The sequence below is a fragment of the Diadema antillarum genome, unplaced genomic scaffold, assembly GCF_040938485.1.
Source record: "Diadema antillarum isolate AM-2024a unplaced genomic scaffold, OU_Dant_1.0 seq00000333_RagTag, whole genome shotgun sequence".
Classification (NCBI taxonomy): domain Eukaryota; kingdom Metazoa; phylum Echinodermata; class Echinoidea; order Diadematoida; family Diadematidae; genus Diadema; species Diadema antillarum.
The window spans coordinates 1,319,699-1,341,237 of record NW_027271349.1 but is presented as its reverse complement, the minus strand read 5'-3'; the positions used below and the strand labels follow the sequence as shown (position 1 = coordinate 1,341,237).

Sequence of the window (21,539 nt, the reverse complement as noted above, 5' to 3'; positions counted from 1 at the left end):
CATGCATTGCAATTGCATGATGAAAATGAGTGGTTATACCAAGGAGGTATGAAAGAACGTTCTCTCATACCTCCTTGGTTATACGTATACCACACAGTGTGTGTATGTGTAACTTTTTGGCATGTACCATTTGAACACATCGCCTATTCATGCCTTGTGGAAAAACCACTTGAGTCAAAGCAATTAAGTAAGCATAAACTTCTGCTCACAAGAAACTGTAATTTACCACTGTTTGTGTCTTTTGTTTGTTTTGATTACTGATCATTTTTCAACAATTTGTCTATAATATCATACAGAAAGTGATATTAACTGATAAGCAATTTTATGGTATCTAAATGTAGCTTATTTTCTTTTTTTGTAACTCATGTTCTGGAACCCACTTGTATGAGATACTCAAAAGGTCATGCCCACCCATTTTATATCTGTGTATGATAAAATGAATATAATTGCCCTTTGTAAATTTCATATATTTGGTGTTTTGATACTCACTAATCTTTCAAAGTCAGTTGATATTCATGAAATAACCAACATCCCGGTATGGAATCATAGACTACAGGCAACTCAGCGTAGCACAAAGCAAGCCAAGAGCTCAATTTATGCAGCAGACAGGCACTTTCTCTCCCTGTCTCTCCCTCTCTCTCTCTCCCTCTCTCGTCCAAACTGAGCAGATATATTAGTGGGTCTGAGCATGGAGCTACAATGTATGTAGCAGCTCCGTGGTCTGAGGCTTGAGGCCGACCTGCAGAAAACAGTTGTGTGAAGGCATTACTCATATAGGCAGCCTCCAGTCAGCAGATGGGCCTACCTTGTGTCTCTCTCTCCCCCTCTCTCTTGATACTGATGCTGTCTTTCTCTTTTCTTCAGATCTTAGGCAGTCTGGTAATGTTGCACAATTTGCTCAGGTAGAATCTGTTACATTGCTCTCTGCTCATTCAGAATGCAGTTGTGTTGAAGCATTTCACCAGGAACGAATTGCGGAGGATAATATATATATTGGATATGCTTGTGTGTATTCACCTTGTTTTGTGATGCAACTATGTGGAACGCAGAGAAGCAATTTCTTTTTTTGACTGAAACTCGCATTGCTTGGGCTGCATTGCTGATAAGGAGTCATCATACCTGCTGTGTTGCGATCTGGGTTCATTTGTCACAGCGTCCACCCCAAACACCGCCCTCCTGTGTACAGTCACATCTCGGAATAAGCCTCATTTTCCTCAGAGACTTCATCGTCTAGTCTAGTGCAATATTTGACATCGGGTTTGTCCAAGTTTTTTGTGCAATATAGAATGATACTACAGGGAATATACTCCCTATATGCCTACTTCATGGAGGTTCGTCAGTAGTTGTCTGAGGTAGGTTTAATTTACTGAGGGAATGTAGCTGTCATGTCTCACAAGATGGAGAATAATAACAGAGGAATCCAGCGCAAGGCTGCCTCAGAGAAACGGGAACGTGATGTAACGGTGAAGATTGTGAAGCAATCCTCGTCAGTCCGCATAAACAGCTCATCTGGCTCTGCTGAAGCCACCATGCGAATGCTTCTTGCATCGTCCTCTAGCCCACGGTCTAGCCTGAGACGAAGTGAGCCATCACTTACTACACGGACTGTTGGCCCCACCAGCCCTACAAGTCCTACTAGCCCCATCAGTCACTCTCCTCGCATTAAAATCAAAGAAAGGGTTCCAAAGACAGAATCCTACTCAAACCGCAATTCTAAATCTGAATCCAACATCTCTGCCAAGACAAGTCAGTTTGGAAATATACGAAGTTCCACTTCCAGCAGAACATCATCTGGTCCAACAGCAAGAAGGATTAGTGCCAAGAAAGCCCAGTCACCAGAGAAAGCTGAACCAGAACCATCCAAGACCCAAGCAACAACTGAATCTAGGAAAATTGACCTTCTCACGGTTAGCCCATATCTTTGCTTTCACTTTTGAATAATAACTATATGTACATATGTATTACAGGTTGAAGCTGCAATCTTATATATAATTTTTTCATCTGTCCTAGATGAATAAAATATTACCTGTTTCCCTGAAACAGATGGCAGGGTACAGACTGGCACTTTTATCTGTCCTGTTAGTGTTAGCAAATCTCGCTTGTAGTCTAACTTGAAGTGAGATGATATCAATTGCATTCCAGTCTTCTCCATGTTGGGCTTCACACTTTGAATATAATCACAGCTATGATCATACAGAGAAGTAGAACAATGAACAGGTTGCTGTATAACAATACTAACAGAACCAGCAAGTATTATTGCTCACAGTACTCCAAGGGAGTCGTTTGATCTGTCCATGATGATGAATTTCTTTAGAAAAGTTGATTCTCACATTGCTGTTAACAGGAGGTTACGTACAGAGAAAGAATGTGCAGCCCAAATAGTTTCAGACTGTCTGTGCTCCATGATAATATTGTTAGTATGCCTTGAGTTGCATGTTGAACAAATATGCTTTGTAGTAAGACAAATGAAAGGGGTGTGTGTACACATGGTGAAGGAGAACAAGGAAGATAGACATTGTCATCACTTTGTCATTGCCTGTGTGTCGTCTTTAATCACTCACTGAATTGTGTGAGTCCATGATAACACCTGTCTCTCTAGAAAGACAAAACGTTGAGCTTTTGAATGGCATGTCTGCCTGGTGTTCCGCTGTCCCTGATATTATGGTTGTAGACTGACCCTGGGCAGTAAGTCATTGGTGCATCAGAGTATCATATTGGTCAGGAGGGGTTCACACTGGGGTCTCTTGTATTAAGATGTCAAAGAATATTAGAGGTAGCTTATTATGATGCATATGTTTCATTCTTTGGTAACTCATCATAATCATCTTCTGTTATTTCGAAAATTGAATTTAAAGTGAAAACCTGTCATGGGTGTGTCCAGGGCAGGCCATCTCTTATTAGTATTCTCATTTGTTTTTGTTTTTTTTCTCCAAGTGGTCAAATAATTGGTAAATAACAACAAGTGAAATTACGTTCAGGGTATCAATTGCTATTATATATATATTTTTTTATTTATTTCATTTTATTTATTCATTTATTTTCATTTATTTGTTTGTTTGTTTGTTTGTTTGTTTGTTTGTTTTTTTTTTTTTGGGGGGGGGGGGGAGTGGCGGCTAAAGAGTACAGGTATAAGTGCCATAGCAACATGAGCAACATCCAACTAGACATAGACCGCAAATATAAAGAAGACATCAGGGGCAATACAGGGTTTAAGACTAATGGCCTCTGAGCTGTTTAGGTTAGGAGATTATCCTTATGAGATTTACAAGGATTTCCCAGGGATTATGTTGTGGTTTGTCTCAACTTCACATTTTACACAGGCCCAGCCACTCAACAGCTCCTCTTTAGAGGGCTGTGTATACCGGTATGCAACAGCTTTCCTGTGCAGTGACCTGAATAAACAGCCATGTGCCTTTTGCCTCAATGAGACTCTATAGGAAAATATGTTTATGTCGAGAAATATTGATTTGTATTTATATTTAAAGATGATATACACTGAATCGACGGCCAGCGCATGCGCACACAGACATCTTATCCGTTCATGGATTTGAAATTTGCGCTGACCGTCAATTCAGTGTACTAGCTCTCCCAAGGTCCTCTCGACAGAGTCACATTCAGTCATCAATTCGAACAGAAAGGGACTATTGGCAGAACCAAACGTTGACCGAAGCCTGTTTTCAATACTTCAGCTTAAGTGGTGAGTCTTCAAATTGAAGACATTTTTGGATTTCAAGTTGATATTTACCCGCGATAATTTTTGGATTTCAAGTTGATATTTACCCGCGATATTACGTCTGTCATGATCCTGAATGCTACAATGCCCAGCCCCATTTAGCTATGCGTATGGGGCTGCTGGTCGCAGTTAATTTAGTGATTCACTGAATTGACGGTCAGCGCATGCGCACACATCACATGCGCACAAATTTCAAATCCATGAACGGATAAGATGTCTGTGTGTGCCCGCGCTGGCCGTCGATTCAGTGTAGCTCTCCCAAGGTCCTCTCAACCGAGTCACATTCAGTCATCAATTCGAACAGAAAGGGACTATTGGCAGAACCAAACGTTGCCCGCAGCCTGTTTTCAATACTTAACTTAACTGGTAAGTCTTCAAATTGAAGAAATTTTTGGATTTTAAGTTGATATTTACCCGCGATACTACGTCTGTCATGATCCTGAATGCTACAATGCCCAGCCCCATTTAGCTACAAGTATGCGTATGGGGCTGCTGGTCGCAGTTATCATGCATGCAGTAATGGTTTCGTACAATACGTGTACTGTATATTGATTCTCGCAGATACCATGGTACTGCGACGGCTCTGGTACGAAACCATTATTGCATGATTACTAAGACATGAGAGCACTTTGAGGCGAGTAAGTCTCACAGTGTTAGTTATATGAAAGGTACTTTAACCTGAAACACAGACTAAGGCAAGGAAATTCAGGGAAACTTTTGAGGTACCAAAACTTTATATTATCTTTAATCAACTTTGCCCATTCTCAGTCATATTTAAATAGTCAGATGCATTGTCATTCTGACAACATGAAATGGACAAACAAAGTACAGTTGTACTGTAGTGAGGCAATTACACATGATTGCGAACCACAGCGTGGCGATGAGCTCTCTATATATATTTCTTTCAAGAAGCAAAATCTGTAATTTCCCAACTTGGAGACAATATAATAATACATGTATGCTATATTTCAACACCGCGAAAACTTCCACTTTCACAGTATTTGTTAGATGAGGCAATATCATGGCTAATGTGAGTTAATTGATTGTGACAAATCTTGCATTCCATTGAATTGCAATCATAGACATATCTGTTACAGTCTTGCACTGCACTGCATTTCTGTATTGTTGAGACTCACTGTCAGGCAGACTACATGTATTGTAGGCCTACAAACAATACACATTTCATGCTGGAGCCAATAGTTGTGTTTCCTGACTGGTCTCTGTATCAAAGGTTGAGCCAGGAGATTTCCTCGAACACAGCCTTTGAGTGTGGCAGTTTAATTCTCATGTTGCCATTGAAAATGAAACCCAAGGAATGGATGCAGGTATGACTGCTGAGAGAGAAATGACCATGTAATCCTGGGCAGTTCATTCCGGAGTATAGGTCAGTCATTGTATGCTACACTGGTCTTCCTCTACACTAATGCTGTAGCTTAGCTTTGGGAATATTTCAAAGATGTTTTCATGTACCTTTGCATGTATCTATTAAAATACAATGTGCATTAGAGCATTAAGAACACAACTCTTCCATTCCCATTCATTAGTGTGCTTCCAGACAAAGAAACATGCACAGACTCTGTTCCGTTCGGGAACCTGGTGGTCTGTGTATTAAGTCTATGGGGATTTCAGAATTCAGTATGGAACGGGTTAAGTCAGTAATTAATCATACACTTGTACATTTATGTTAGTCACATTGCTTGTTTCAATTGGTTTGTGTAAAGTGGGTAAAAATACCTGAATTATTTTCAAATAAAACAAACTCACTAGCAGGAAAGAGGGAAATGGCAGTTTCTTGTGTTTTCAGTTATCAGTGACTTTAGATGAATGCACAGTATCATGCAAGGGCACACTGATTTAGCTAGTGACCAGCTTGCTCAAATTAGACTCCAACAGAATTGGGTTTAATTAAATTCATTATATTACAGTATGTGTAGCTAGAATTAATGTGAGACTTCTGAAACCGCAAGTCATTTGTCACCAAATGACTGTAAGCTATACAGTTGATATATCACTGCAATCATACACATGTTGTTTTACTTTTTTTTTTTAAAAACAAAGACATATAGGTCTCCCTGATTCTACAGGTGCGTCCCTAAGATACTATTATTTCATGTCCCATTAACAGAATTAAAGCCTGCCAGATTAAGATGTACTGATATATAATCAATGCCTGTTGGGATGCATGTAACACATAAGTATTTCCTCAATAGCTGTTCATAACCTCCTTAATTATGATGTGAATGTTAACTGCACTGCATGAATGAACTGTTTTGGAATCTTTTGTGTGCCATTAAGAGGGGAAAAAATTGTCGTTTGTAAGATACTGGATCTAGATACCAATTGTAGGCGTAAATATTTTGGTGGTGAAAGTATGATGGGAAATGAACACATCAAAGAAAATTAAAATATCAAAGAAAATTAGCATGAAAAAAAGAAATATCAAGTATACAAACATGCATATCAGTACCAATGAATCATTCTGTTGAAGACATTTACAAAGTAAAGTGCATAAATTTGTTATTACATGAAAGATAGGAGATGATGCACTGAAATCACTTCATTGTTTTTTTTTTTCTTAACCTTCAGATAAGTTACATGTGGCTAGTAAGACAAAAAATTGAGGAATATACATGTATTCTGACTCATACAGTGGATGCAAAGTTCTCTAATGTTCACACCTGCTTGTCTTTGTTTTGCTATAAATAAACATTGTTGAAAGAAGCATCATTCAGAAATATGATTATTGTGCCTTTTAAGCAATTGCAATTTGGGACTTAGAATATAAAATAATTTGCACTCTTAATGATATGCAGTAAATTCCATGAGTTGAGACCATAAAACAGATAGAATAAAGAACTAATAAGTTCAAGGGTCTGCCTTGTAACCTCAACTTACTCACCAATGAGGTGTAAGACCAATTACCAGAGGTGACAGTGCCTGGGGCCAGTGATAGTCACACCCACCAGTGGGGGATCTCTTGGTTGTCACGGCAATGAATGCATCCCGTCATCTCTCAGATCTTCCAGCACATATTTGTCCCTCTACTGATAGATGATCACCAATTAGTGGAGGTGCTTTGCTGAGCCCTGTGGGTGTCAAACTCTCACATTTTATTAACCCATAGAGTTGGGATCAGCAGAGCTTCCCGTAGATGCTGGGAGATGAAGATAATCTTATGGACAGTGGGTAGAATCACTTGATTGGTCTGTTTGGTGGAAATTGCCGATGTGAGGCAGAAATCTTATGATTTAAGTTTTCATCATCTGCAGGACTGATACTGTGCATGCTGTAGTTGAAGTATCCGTCCTTTGGTAGAACAATAGATACAAATTAATGTAACAAGATTTCCTGGACGGACCACAGCCATTGATTCATTCCAATTATTTGCAATTTAATTTGTGGTCACTATCTGATTCGCAGATTTAAAGAAAAACAAAAAGAAGAAATATGCCATAGTAATATCACATGAGACACATAATGTATTTGTTTGTGTCATTTTCTGCATTACTTGACATTTGTGGCTCATTGATGCAATCAATAGGTTTGATTTCATACAAAATCCACTGCTCAGCCTCATACTTTATCAAGAAAGATGAATATACTGTCTTGTATTCAAGATTTGTTGTGGTTTATAATAATTTGAACCGTTCTGTAATTTACATTTACAGTCATTGTTTCTAAATATCAAGTATGTGATGTACTCATGCAGACTTGCATACAAATTGTAGTCTTCATTTTGTCACTGGTGTCACGGGCCTGCATGAGACATGTTAAACAGTTATTTAGATGCTGTACAGGAAGATGGGGGCACTGCTCTGTGACAAACTTGTTCACTATCACTTTGAACACATAGGAATGCATTGAGAAGTGTAGCCAGTACAATTTGAGTTACTGTATACGCCAAATATTTTGCGAGGTTTTTATTTCCATGAATTTCGCGAGTCAGGTGCTATTCGTGAAATTGAAGACACACGAAAATAATGACTCTGATTCCGATATGAATGTGACGCACACGTATACATTTCTCCGTTCAGTACAGCGTTCCACGATCGCGAATTTAATCACTCGCGAAATTGTCTGGAAATTGTTGGGAAGTCCCGATTCGCGAAAATTTAGACTCACTAGATATATGGCATATACAGTATAGTTTTGTGTAGGCTGTGATACTATGGTGCATCATGTAGAACTTGTTTCTAATTCTAAATGAGTCATCAATGATCAGATCGGCAGTAAACTGCAAAAAAATCTGCTTTCTTTATGTTTGATGTCTACTTTGTTCCTAATCACACAATCTTCCATTTGATTGTATTTGGAGTGTTTCAGCAACTTCTCTCTCAAGTCTTTCTATGCTGCCAATTTGAGAGGATTAAAATCATGGTGACCAATTCCCTGAGGCACTTGAAAGTTTAATGATATTTCATTGATTAGCACATTTTCTGTTTAACATGATGTTAGTGAAATTTCTTATACTGTAAAATGAGGAATGTTCGCGTGCACGTTAATTTCATGAAGTTTGCAAGAGCCAAGATTCATGGAGTTAAAATGCACTCAAAAGTTCTCTATATGCGTGGAATGCCAGTGACAATGCGCGAAAATTTCATGCCACAAAAAAGGCCATCAGCTCCAAATTGTGGAAATTTCATGCCACAATAATATCTTGCTTTACAGTAAATGGACATAAACGCAGTGCTCAATGATCACCTTGCACTGTGCAGACACATAATACTGACATTAGTGACAGCCCTTTGAGAGCTCGTTCCAAAGGACTTCACAGAGGAAAGAACTGTTTTTTACTGGCTTGAGTCTTGACTTTCATAGTGTGTAGTCAATAGCTCAGGGTGTTATAGTCTCATTAACCCATTGAGGACGGACTGATTTTGCTACAACACGCATTTCCCATAGACACCTGCCTGAGTATACTCGGGACTTGTCCTCAATGGGTTAAAGTGTTATGAAGCTTCTCTCCCTTCTCCCAGTAGTAATAAAACATTTTCCCCTCTCACTTTAATACAGCACTCTACCTTGGTACTTTTCTTTTCTTTTTTTTTCTTATTTTAGTATAGAAGAAAGAGTTACAATGTATTTATGCTTAAAAGACAAAGGTTTTGAAGTGATGATGCTTTTACCTTTGACTCATATTTCATAGAAATTCACTTCTCATCATATTTTTAATTCTATGAGATGGCAAGCATTAAATCTCTAGTATGTGCAACCTACATTTGTGATAACATCTTTTCAAATCTTAATTATTACTTCTAGATGTAATCAGAAGTATTGTGCATACTGCATGTGGTGTATTAATGTATTTAGGCCTATTGTATTCTGCACTCAAAGTAACACTTGATACAAGACCTCATCACATGCTATCTGTTGGCCGGTGAAAAGGCAAAAATGGCAGTGGTCAAAGTGGCTATCAAGGAGAGCTGCATATTTTGTACTCGTGTCAGAAGCTTACTTTGATCATGGACCCTGGTAGGGTCCATGCTTTGATGGTAGATTGCAAGAAATTTATCAGTTTTATCAACAGGTTGGTGGTGTGGAAATTCTTGTGCATTCTGATTTGTGTGTTACTAATTCGTGTATAAAAAAATACAAACAATACGAATAATATCATACTATCTGTAGTTGGTCCATGAATTTACACCATTACAAGTACACTGTAATGTACTAATAGTCTCCAAACGCATGCTTGAAAAAGAAAAAATCAAACAACACATAAAACATTCACTTAATCATTCTTGACCTAATATGAAAAATTGATGCACAGAACTTTAAAAATTATATTTTTCAATACATGCCAATACAGCCTATGAGACACACAACTCACTGGGAGCTCTGATCAAAGACATAGTCTTATGAGAACTAAATGTCTGCCTGTCTCATGCAGGGAGCAGCCAGACAGTACACATTGCATTTCTATAGCTGCAGCATTCATACATTTTGAAATTATTGCATATCATAGAGACTTAATCCATGCAGTACCATCCAGACTCTATCCTCAAATTTCTCCCCACTATAATTTCTTCAAATATGTAATTGCTACTTGATACCTTTCTCCCTCCCCCCCCCCCCCCCCATGTACACACTTGTAAAAAGCCCATCCCCACCCATGCAACCCCAAATCTTCACCGTACAGGCTCTCTACCCAACCCCTCTTGTTTGAACATGGTTCACCAGCACATTTCAAGGCTGTGACAAATCCATAGTCACATGAGATTACTTGTCTGATTTATGTATGAGGAGTTTCGTAGAATGTCATTTTGAAAGTTTGTAGGAGAGGTTCAGGCACACACACACTCGGCTGATCGATGCCCACGATGTGTGTTTAGGGTTAACTGTGTGTGATCAAGTCCAACAAGCACACCTCAATCTAACATTGGAGAAGTTGGCTTGTTTGATAAATTGCAAATTGATAACACATTCTCATATTATGTGAAGGTAAAAAAATTGTGCCTTGATCATTATCTTTTCTCTCTCTCTCTCTCTCTCTCTGATCTGTCAATGCTTTCATGGTTAAGAGATTTAATGTTTGAGTTGTTTGTGTTTTATTTTTATTCCATACCCCAAGAGATATTCAGCTAGTTCTAAAAGGGCACATTGAACCAAGGCTAATATTGAGCTTAGCTCATGTGACAAGCCTGCAGAAAGTATTTAGTACCATGTGGTTCTGTGACTTGTGAGAGAAATGTATCCTGTAAAACAGAAGGTAGAGTAGAACACACATTATCTTAGCTTCTGTTTAGGGAGGGATTACGTCACATTAGGGGGATTATCATGATGAGTACTCCAATTGGATTAAAGCATCAGGGGAGCTATTGGGGGAGGAATATTGGCTCCCTGCAGATTTTCATTTCTCTTCTTAAATAGATGACTCAAGCTATGCATAATTTGTTAATGTCCTTTTTGCATCAGGGAAATTGCCATCAAGAAAGTTTTCAAGCTATCTGATTGTAGCAACCTAAGGAGTGTTGGGATTTGTTTTTGCTCCTTTAACTCCCCAGTGTAACCTGCTGCTGTGGGTACTATTATATGTGACATGCACCCAACTATTTGTAGTGAGTGATTCAGTAATTTAACATGCAGTGCATTCATCTAATTTGGGACAAGATGATTCAGTACAACCTTCTGTCTGTATCACTGAGAATAGGAAAGGATGTAAGTGGATGCAGTTCTGTAAGTAACAAGGATTAAATGCTGTAACCTTCAGAATGTGTCTACAGGTAGTATAGTAGGCCTACATTGATGAAAAGACATGGTTTACCTGTCACAACTTAAACTCCTCAAGGCCTGTTCAGGATTGATGTGGTCTGAAAACATGTTCTTCTGTCAGCAGCATTTTAATCACATTCATCTTTTCATCAAATCTTGTCAAGCTGAATCATTTTTTTTTTCTTGAAAAATGGAACGTTTAAAAGACATAAAAACATTTTATAGTAGTGGCAAAATGTTGTCCATCTATAAAGTGTTTGAAATAATATTACTAGTATGACATAGGGCAAAATGAATGACAATATCTGGGACTATTGAAGGAAGCAGCTGGTAAAGACAAACAAAATAATGTGTGAAATCAATCCCAGTGTTCACTGGATGAATTACGAAGCACCGAACATATCAAAATTTGTCTATATGTGCGCAACATGCCTTATTCTGAGTGTAATTTCGTCATTACATTTGCCAGGTCTTGAGGTTTTGAGAAAGTTAAATCAATAATTCTGTGTATTTGTGTGTGTGTGTATATGTATGTATGAATGTGTGTGTTTGTACTGTGTGTGTGTGTGTGTGTGTGTGTGTGTATTCCTCTCTCTCTTTGACCAAGTATCTTCCTTTCTGCTTCCTGCATGAAATATACTGGCATTTTCTCTCAGTGAGCTCCTGGAATGAATACTGTACCAGACTAATGAATCCAGCGGCTGTTTGCTTGTAATTGTTACTGCACACAGGTAGTGCAGCAAAGCAGGAGAAGAGATCAGAGCTGTGGTGTCTTTCTATCAAGTAAAAATGTAAAGTTCACAGAGTCTGGAGTCTGTCTACCTTTATCTGCTGCTGTTGCAATCAAAAGAATACGTAAGACTCCCCTCCAAGAAAAAGGCATTTTGGATACAGTTCTAAGAGGGTACTCTTCTAATGATTGCTGGGGAATGAACACTGAGGAGTTAGATGAGATGGGCGGAGAGACAATAGGGTAGTTATACATCTATGTAGATGAGATTGGTTGGGAGACAGTGGTAAGAAGCTATATGAGATGGGAAAAAGTAAAAAAGATGAGTTGGATTGGAACCCTTGAAGGATACAGTCATGTAGATGATATTACTTGGCATGATGGGGAAGGGGTGGTTTTGGGTGACAAGAGTTAAATGAGAATCCATATGTACAACTGTATGCATGTCTCACATAAGATTGAGATTGAGGGATTGAGCTGACACTTTTTTCCTCTGAAGCCATTGGATTGTTTTGTATAGGGCCACTAACATTGCATTTCTTGTGCTCTCATTTAACAGTCATGTGAATATGTCCTGTCACTACAGACATAATTGACTGTTCATTTAGCAAAATGTTATATTAAAAACCATTTGTCATAAACTGTTTTAAATAACTCATACTGATAAACAAAAATAGCTGCAGCTTTGTTGGAGATGTTAGTCTGGTGTGACATCAGGTGAGTTTGTCATCATTGATGCCAAGTAACTGAGTGGGTTGTGCCAATGCCTCGCTAATAGACTATCATACCAAGGTCTCCCTTCACTACCTTATGTTGACATCCTTTCACCTTATTATCTGTGCTATGTGAACAGGGTCACCATTAGTCATGAGTGCCAAATTGGGTTTTGGCAAGTAAAGACATTAATCATGCTCTTGAGTCTGTCTATTAATGGAATGAAAACCTGCTACATGTCTCCAAACATTTGATTTCAATAACAAACCTTAGTACTGATTCCATTGAAGCAGGGGAGTGCATACCTCCAGACACACCCACTCTTTTTTGTCTTTTTCCCTTTTGTCTTATTGCAAATTCATTGTTGGCTGGAAAGAAGTAAATAGGCATTTTCTTGGAACAAAAATATCATTTTCAGACACAACCTTATTAAGAAATATCCATTTGTAAGGAGGTTGTAATCAAGGATAGAAATAGATGGGCAATGGTTGTAATGAAATGATTATTCCCACATTACAAGTTTTTGACTCTACTGTGAGTAAATGTTCCTGTGACTTCCTTATGATGAGGGTATCCTGTATCATTCAGTGGCAAGGAAAGAGGTTGTATATTCTTGATTGTTTAAAAATGTTATGTGACAGGGCTGGTTAGAATCATATGGAAGGTTGAGTTTCAAGTAATGTAAATGTGATCATTTTCAGGCATTAATTCTTTTTTTTTTGTGTGCCAAGTGGCTCAAAAAGATATTTGCAGATTCTTAAATTTATGCTTCTATGTTTCTGTGAAAGATGATATTAAGCTTATAAAGAACTCCCTTCAAATTTTGACATTATGGTTTGACAATAGCACATTGGTCATTTTTCTTTCTTACAAAAAACTACATACATAAGGTAAGGAACAGACCAGGAAACTTTGGTGGTGTGTCTGCATGCACCTGCTCAATGTCTGTGGTGAGAAATCCTTCACCGATGAACTTCCATTGGCACTCTGATAAAACTGTGCCCCCCCCCCCCCAAAAAAAAAAAAAACCTCTTCCAGGGTAACTCCTTATAGTTTGACAGTGACAAGCGCACAGTACACATCTCATGAAGGACTGTATGCTGTCCAGTAGTGACATTTTATGCCTCTTAACTACTTTTACTGTAAGTTTCCACCTCCTAAAGTAATATTTGACCCACCTACCCTTATCCATCTCTTTCACTTACCCCAAAGGTGACCTGAATGAGAGAAAAACTAAATGTGATTGAGGTTGCCTGGATCAGGCAGGATCCATTCACTTGGAGGTGGTAATTAATTCTTCCTACTCCTTGACATCGTCTGACAGGGAAAGACAAAAATCCCTTAACTGATATGATTCATCTCTCCCCGTCTCTCTCCTTTACTGTCATGATATTGTAGATCTATCTTAACACACATTATGTAATGTATGCACAGCACACACACACACACACACACACACTTTTTTTAAAAGATTATTGCTTCTATTCATCAATTCTCAGGAACCTCAAATTTGCAAGATAAATGTGTTACATAAGTGATAACAAACAAAAACAAAAATGGAAATACATACACTCATACAAAAAAAAAAAAAAATCTGGAACATGTTACACTAAGTATGAAATGAAACCATTTGCATCTTGATATCATATTAAACCATCGTTTTTGGAAGATTTTATGAAATGTCACCACTTATTTGACAGGCACAAGGGCAAGATGACATGTGAATCAGAATAGAATATTTGACAAAGAGAAGCTGAACAGTTGGGGTTCTTTATGATGTCATCCTGTGTAATATGGCAGAAATAGGGCAAGGAGTTGGGTTTATAGAACGTCAAACAAAGCAGTGGTGGGATAGTGAACAATCACACTGTTCAGCTCACTGCTAACCCTAGCAATGAGATGGAGGTACGTTGTATATCACAGTATCCTGGTACACTATCTTGGTACATCCTTGGGATGCAAAATAATGTGCAATGCTCTTCAGCAGCATCCTAGCATGATGTTGGTGGTGAATGAATATTGTATAGTTACATAGTAGCACAGATCATGAATGATGCAGAAAGATAGATGAAATGTTCCATGACCCTGTCTGCCTTTCTCTTCGTGGTTGTTGAAGGACATGAAAGAGAAAGAAAAGATTTGATGTGTCTTGTAGTACATGGAAAAATAGGTTATCAAACTGACTAGCATATGAGGGAGACAGAATGATAAGAATTAAAAGCCATTTGCCCAGGATAATTCATGGAGATTGCAAGATTTCATTATCTGATTTTTTTTCTCCATTTAAGACATCAAATGTATGAGAAAAATTGGAACCAGCAGTCTGTTCTCTAGATACACTGATAATGGTCATTGATAATGAAGAAAGTGTATTCTAGCTTGCCTCACGTGTGAATACAGTTGTAGTTCTGTGGTTGGTGTGGAAATCATGACATTGAAAGTGGGAGGATGATGATACTGCCATCTTGTTATGTTTGTACAACTTTTTACTCTCTATATATTTTGTCCATCCTGGTACTGCTGTAGATGTACATGAAAAGTCTGAGTGTATTCAGTTGAAGAGAGGGTGGACTGATTTTGCTATAACACATATTTCCCATAGACACCTGCCCGAGTATTCTCGGGGACTTGTCCTCAACGGTTTGAGGAGCCTTTAGGTTGGTTAACATGAAATCTGACAGTCCATTTGATTTTCTTTTGACCAAGTTTCAGGAAGGAAATACAGTTTATATTGCTTTATAAATATTCCATGTGTTTCCCAGATAACATGATCATGTTTTCATCCCCACAATTTTGACTTTGTATTTCTTTTCTCTCACCCTATCACAGGAGAAGCTAGAAATCATTGAGCCTGTGGCTTATGAAAACTTCCTGACACAGAAACGCTCACAGCTCAGCAATGACCCACTTCGACTGATGCTCCTCTTTCCCCTTGACGATGTAACAGTGAGTAACCTGTGGTGCCTGTGGTCTGTGCTGATAGGAGAGTGAGGTTTTGGGTGTGATGAAGTGACTGAGGTGTGGGTTACAGTATCAATAATGTCATTACATACACAGGAGGGTGAGAGGAACAGTGTCCATTTGTTGAACCTCCTTCTTTTGTCTGTCATAGCCTACATGTATGTTTGAAGTGATAACAAAATCCGAGATTTTAGCCAAAGCCAAAAATAGGAATACTTTGTAGCACATGTAGTGTAGTACATGTATACAGATACTCTTGAGGCCTTGAAGTGAACCAACGTGACGAGTTTTTAGAGACACCCTGGATCTGGGAGTGAACCAAATGTGATTGGTTTCTATTGGCAGTGGTTCTATGGTGATGATGATGATGATGATGATGATGATGATGATGACGATGATAATGACGATGACGATGATGATGATGACGATGATGATGATGATGATGACGATGATGATGATGGCGACGACGATGATGATGATGACGATGATGATGATGATGATGATGACGACGACGACGATGATGATGATGATGATGATGATGATGTTGATGAAACAGCATATATACAACTGTACATAGCACCATATGTCTGTAGGAAACATTCAAAGGTGCTCGGCTCCCACAATGTGTCACACATCATTCCCAAAGTTACTGGAAAAGATATCTGGGTCTTCAGGAGTGAACCAAACATGATGGGTTCCTGTAGACAGTGGGTCTAGGAGTAAACTAATGATATCTTCCTGTAGATAGTGGGTCTAGAAGTGACCCAAATGTGATAGAGTTCATATGAAAAGATGATAAAGAGGGTAATGATTTGCAAGAGCCTTCTGTGAATATCGGAGGGGGGTATCAACACTGATCTCCAGGAAAGAAAATTCCATTCATCAGTGCAAAAGCTGTGGTCAGAGCTGGGTTAAAACCTCAGGTACTAGCTGGCTTAGCTTTAGAATTGGCTGAGTTGAGATAGGGACTGCAAACAGCCCCAGTGCTATAGTGTCCCTGCCTGACATGTCAAAAGGTACAGCTGTCAGAAAACACCTGTAAAACCATGGCCCTGGCTAAGTTGAGGTTGGAAGAAAAGACAGCTCCCTTGTTATACCAGGTCCCTGACTTACTTGAGGTAGGGAAGAAAGACAGCTCTCTTTTTAAGCTAAGACCCTAGCAAACAGCTTCCAGTCAGCCTTGTTCAACTTGACTCATTCTGTTTGCAGACTGAAGGGATACGATGTTGATGGTGTAAGCTTGCCTGATGTCTGGCTGCAACTGGGTGTGTTCAGCAGTTATTGTAGATCTGTGTCTAAAGAAATTTTTGCACTGTAAATAAACAAGGGGGATTACTTTTTTTTGATATTGTTTACTTCTTTTATTGTGGATAGGAAGTTATGATGTGCAGGTTATGTTATGAAGTGCAGGTCTTTTTATTCAACTTTCCAATTAATATAATTTAATGTCATTTTGACTCTTAAAAAAGTGATGATGCAGTGATTTGGATCCACAAGAACTGTAATTCAGGATTAGTCATATCATTCAGGATGCATCATATTATTCAAAATTCATAATACACATTATTAGTCCATACACTATTGATACCTGAAACTTGCAGATTGTAGATTTGTAGATACATTGTGTGTTCCATCTACATCAATACATGTAAGTCTTGTGAATCCTACACGTGTAGATATTCAATATGTTTGGGCCATATTGTGTGTGAATTGTAGGTTCCCTACTCTTTTCTGTGCTGTGTGCTAGAAAGGAATCATTTCCTCCCTGTCCAGAGAACTAGGCCACCCATCGCCAGTATTAACCTGAAAACATGTCCAGTGAAATGTCAGTGTCATTCCAAAGGTGAGGGGATGAATGAGATAGAGTCAGATTCCTGATATTTCTCCATGGTTCACCTGACAATGTGATTCATCAGGACTGTGTGTTGTAATCAATTTTGTCTGCTTGTTGTCTCCTATTCCAACCGGGCAGGTGCTACCTGTCTGCCATGTCCTAGAGTAAGAAGATAGGAAAACAGCCCCCATACCATGTCCAAGAACATTGAAAAGCAAATAGATTAATGTTATTTACACTTCAGTGATGATGATGAAGATAATGATGATGATGATGATGATGATGATGATGATCCACAGCATTTGTATAGCACCTTATATCTGTTACAGTGCCATAAACTAATTTATGTTGGATGATTTTCCTCTGTTAATCAAACAACAGTGCACCCAGAAGACGAGAGTGACATTTATTCTGATATACTGAAACAGCAAAAGATAATATCTATGCAATCTGGAACACAAATTGACATTTTAAGCATTAGACTGAATTGATGCCTTGGTCATGTGCATGATAATCCTCATTTATTGTATGCATCTGGTGTGGCAAAATACTTCAAATCTTTGAAAGTCATGTTTAAAAATGTTTTCACATGATGTGGAGGTATAAGATAAAGGACTGTGATATCAAGAGAATTTGAAGCTAATCAAGTTGGAACATTTTAAAAACCATAGAGAAGAATTTCTTTGCAAGATCACAATTCAAAAATCACATTAGAAGTCTATAGTAGTTCACTTGTAATGGTAATTGTGTGAATGACTAAAGGCTAATGAACGAGGCTAATAATTTGAAAGGTCAAATTTACTTCCTAAACAGAATGAAATCAAACAAACAACTTGGTAGAAACTTTTTCAAAGTCAGGTGTAGAAAAGAAAGCTATTTTTTTTTCAGTGTTGACCTGTTTAAAGAAATATGACAATATCAGTCCTTTCCTCATACAAATTGTATGAAAATTAGATGACCATGTCACCTGACAATGCTGATGGTTTTGTCCGTAAAAGTGTCCAATAATAATGAATTTTGGTATTAAATATAAGTGTAATTCGTCAATTAAAACACAAAAATTTGTAACTGTCATCATTTCCGTGTTAAAATGACAGTGGTACAATAATTGAATACAAACATGCAAGATATTTATATTGATGATTATGATATGATTTCAGACGTGGTTATTCAATGAAGATTTATGTGCACTCAGCAAGGGAATTACAAGTTTGTATGAGGCAGTGACGTCATCACTTCATCTAATCTGCATGACACTTATCTGCCATTTTGTTTAATTTCAAGAAGGAATTTACATTAAAGTATGCACCCAAGGAGTTAAGATTCTCTGTAAAGTCAGTTCAGATAAATCCAAGTGATGTGATGAGAGCAAAAGCTGCTTCTATTACAGTATTACCATTCCTCAACCTTCAGTGGTTCTGTCTTATGACTGTTCGTACACATTTAACCAGTGATCTGCAGGGGGAAATTGGCAGAGTTCAGAATGCACTGTAGATATATGATGGATGCACCATACCCGGGTTTGTGTGTTCAACACTGTGATGGACATTATGAATGGATGGGTGGATGCATAAATGGGTAGGAAATAAGATTCTGGGATGCCTGGAGGATGAGGCGTGTTTGAGGGGAGTTGAGGCTAGCAATGATGAGCACATCAGGGTTAAAGTGAAAGGGCCAGTCATAATCGATCCAGAATTCACTCTAACCCTTCATGATTTGTACTTTATGTTTGTATACATAGGCCTATGTATACTTCAAGAATCTCATCCTCTGAATGACATGAGGATATTGCACTGTAGTGTGTGATGATACATGAAATGTTACATATAAGCCTGTTTGTTTGTTGCAGAATGTTGAAAAGCCTCACTATTGAAAATCAACAAAACCCCAAACATAACGTATTACTCACAATACTGACTCTTAAACCAGAAATACATTTTAGAAGATGAAGATTTTCTGTCTGATTTTTGTGCAGATTTATGAACTTTATCAAGTTCCACCTGATTTTTATCCACCCTTAATATACAGATGAATTAAGAGATGCCAGTTTGATGATGACAATGAGAATTCCTTCAGCAGGGTTCCTGAAGGACTTGACCTTTGACCTTATCAGGACAATCTATTCATTTGGGACAAAGACCTTATTCACAGCCTTCCCAATTATAAGTGTTCCTCAGTGTGCTTGTTTTAAGTGTCTGCTCACAAGAACATTCATAAAGTATGAGCAAGTAGGATATATGCTTTATGTGCTACCAAAAATATTTTGAGAATTTGTTTACTCTTTAATGAGCATAAATGCAACAAGAACTTGCCACTGAGGTAGCATACTGAAATGTTAACGAACTTTTAAGGAAATAGTAAAGTATTGACTAATATCAAAGCATAATGTCATTTAAACAATGTGGATACAGACAAAAGTCAACTTTTAAAAAATCTTTTCCTTTTGAAATATCTTCAAACTTTCATGACCTCTTTAGTAATTGTATGTGATACAACTTGCTTATGGCTCAGTTTTGTGGCAAGACATGAAACTATGGTGTACTCTGCATGATATCATGAGACAGTCAACCATAAAGGTAGCACTGTACAATGTGTTATGAATCTCTTGCAGTTCTCAGTGCTCAGTTTTTTCATGCTAGTTGTAACACCCTATGGATAGCAAATTTTAATATTGAGACTGAACGCACCCCTACCAACATCCTCTGTAATGATAATCCAATTTAGCATGAAATATCTACCATGGTTTATCTCATACCCGCAGCCCAGACTGAATAATTTTTTTTTTTTCTTTGAATGTGTATTTGTGTGTATGTGTGTGTACAGCATTGCTGTTGTGCAGGCGTGCCAGTGTGATAGGTCACTTGCATTTTAGAGTTCGTGATACATGTAGCTGTATGTACTTGTACACTGTACTTCCTACAAAATGTTTGCAGAGTGTCAGAATAATATTTAGTGAAATATTACATGTGCATATACACGTGTATAGAAGAGTGCAGTTTTAGCTCTCTTTCAGCAATAATAGAGCTCTATGATATACACAACTTGAATGAGGGCGGGGCTTGTTCATGAGGTGCGTGATCTCAAAACTTGGTATGCAGGCATAAATCCAAGAAATATTGCAAGATATCATTAAAACTATTGACTGTGGTTGAATTGCAGTGGCAATACATGATAAGTATGAATGCACACATTGTTTGGTGTGAGGATGTCGGAAGTGGAGTGATCTGTCAATGTATTCAGACAGGGAGGAATGTGGATTTGTGTATCGACTGTGATTCAACTTATACCGACAAGGCCACAGTGAAGCTAACACTAGCTAATGAGAATAATTCAAAGATAATGACCTGCATGGATAATAAATGTGATCCCAAACCCAGAGAGTCTTTAGCAAGTCTGATCAGGGCACTGCAGGCGTCCTTTGTCTCATTAATTACATGCTGAAAATTCAATGCAGTCAGACACACTAAAGCTATGTACGATAAGTGCAGGTTCAGCCATGTGTGGCCTGACTTTCAGGCTGTATTTCTATAGAGTTGCATGTCTGGTAGTTCATAAAATTTTGCATGTTAATGTTTTTATGTGTCTATTATTGTAGGCAGGCAATAAGAAAAAAAAAAACTACTAATATAGGAAGTAGAATAGCAGTTATTTCTATATTGATTTTTCTTACAATTCTTCATTGTTTGTTGTTTTTTTAGCATTCATTTATTTTATGGTTTCACCAAAAATGTATTTTTAAGAAATGACTTCTGAAGTTTTTTGTAAAAATCTCAAAGATTACACTGTAAAAACATCGGTGTTAGATTTAACACCACGGGTGTTGAATCTAACACCGATCAAACTTCAATAAAGGACCACACCCACAGGTGTTGAAAATGCACTGTGATGGTGTTGAAAAGTGTTCACCTGACACTTCGTGGTGTTAATTTGACACCGTACCTGGTGTTATTTTGACACTGTACTGGTGTCAATTCAAAAATGACACCACATGGTGTTGATTTGATATTTGTTGGTGTTAATATCAATGGTTTAACACCCGTCCAGCTTCAATAAAGGACCACACCAGCTGGTGTTACTTTGGTGTAAATTTATTTTCACATATTTTCAAAAATCTAGTATTTTAATGCAAAATTCTTGATCGTCTTGTTTAAATTAAAAATCGACAAGAAGTGCAGTTACTAAGAAACTCTTCAAAAAAACAGTTTAAAATTTGGAAATGACACCCGGGGGTGTTAATTTAACACCATAAATGAGCACCGAAAATTTAACACCAGCTCGGTGTTCACTATTTAACACCGGACTTTTTGCAGTGTAGTAAATTTGATCATCAATACCAAGACAAGAAGATGCCATCTAGA

General features: G+C 37.9%; 1 protein-coding gene across 1 annotated transcript in view; it reads left to right on the top strand.

Moving 5' to 3' along the window:
• The first annotated feature begins 426 nt into the window (after nt 1–426).
• Nucleotides 427–21,539, top strand: part of LOC139730778 (dedicator of cytokinesis protein 9-like) — a 136,209-nt gene continuing 115,096 nt past the window's right edge. The window contains exons 1-2 of the mRNA XM_071641640.1: nt 427–1,907; nt 15,216–15,332. Coding sequence (XP_071497741.1) covers nt 1,386–1,907; nt 15,216–15,332 — 639 coding nt within the window. The 5' untranslated portion in view covers nt 427–1,385. The remainder of the gene's footprint in view (nt 1,908–15,215; nt 15,333–21,539) is intronic.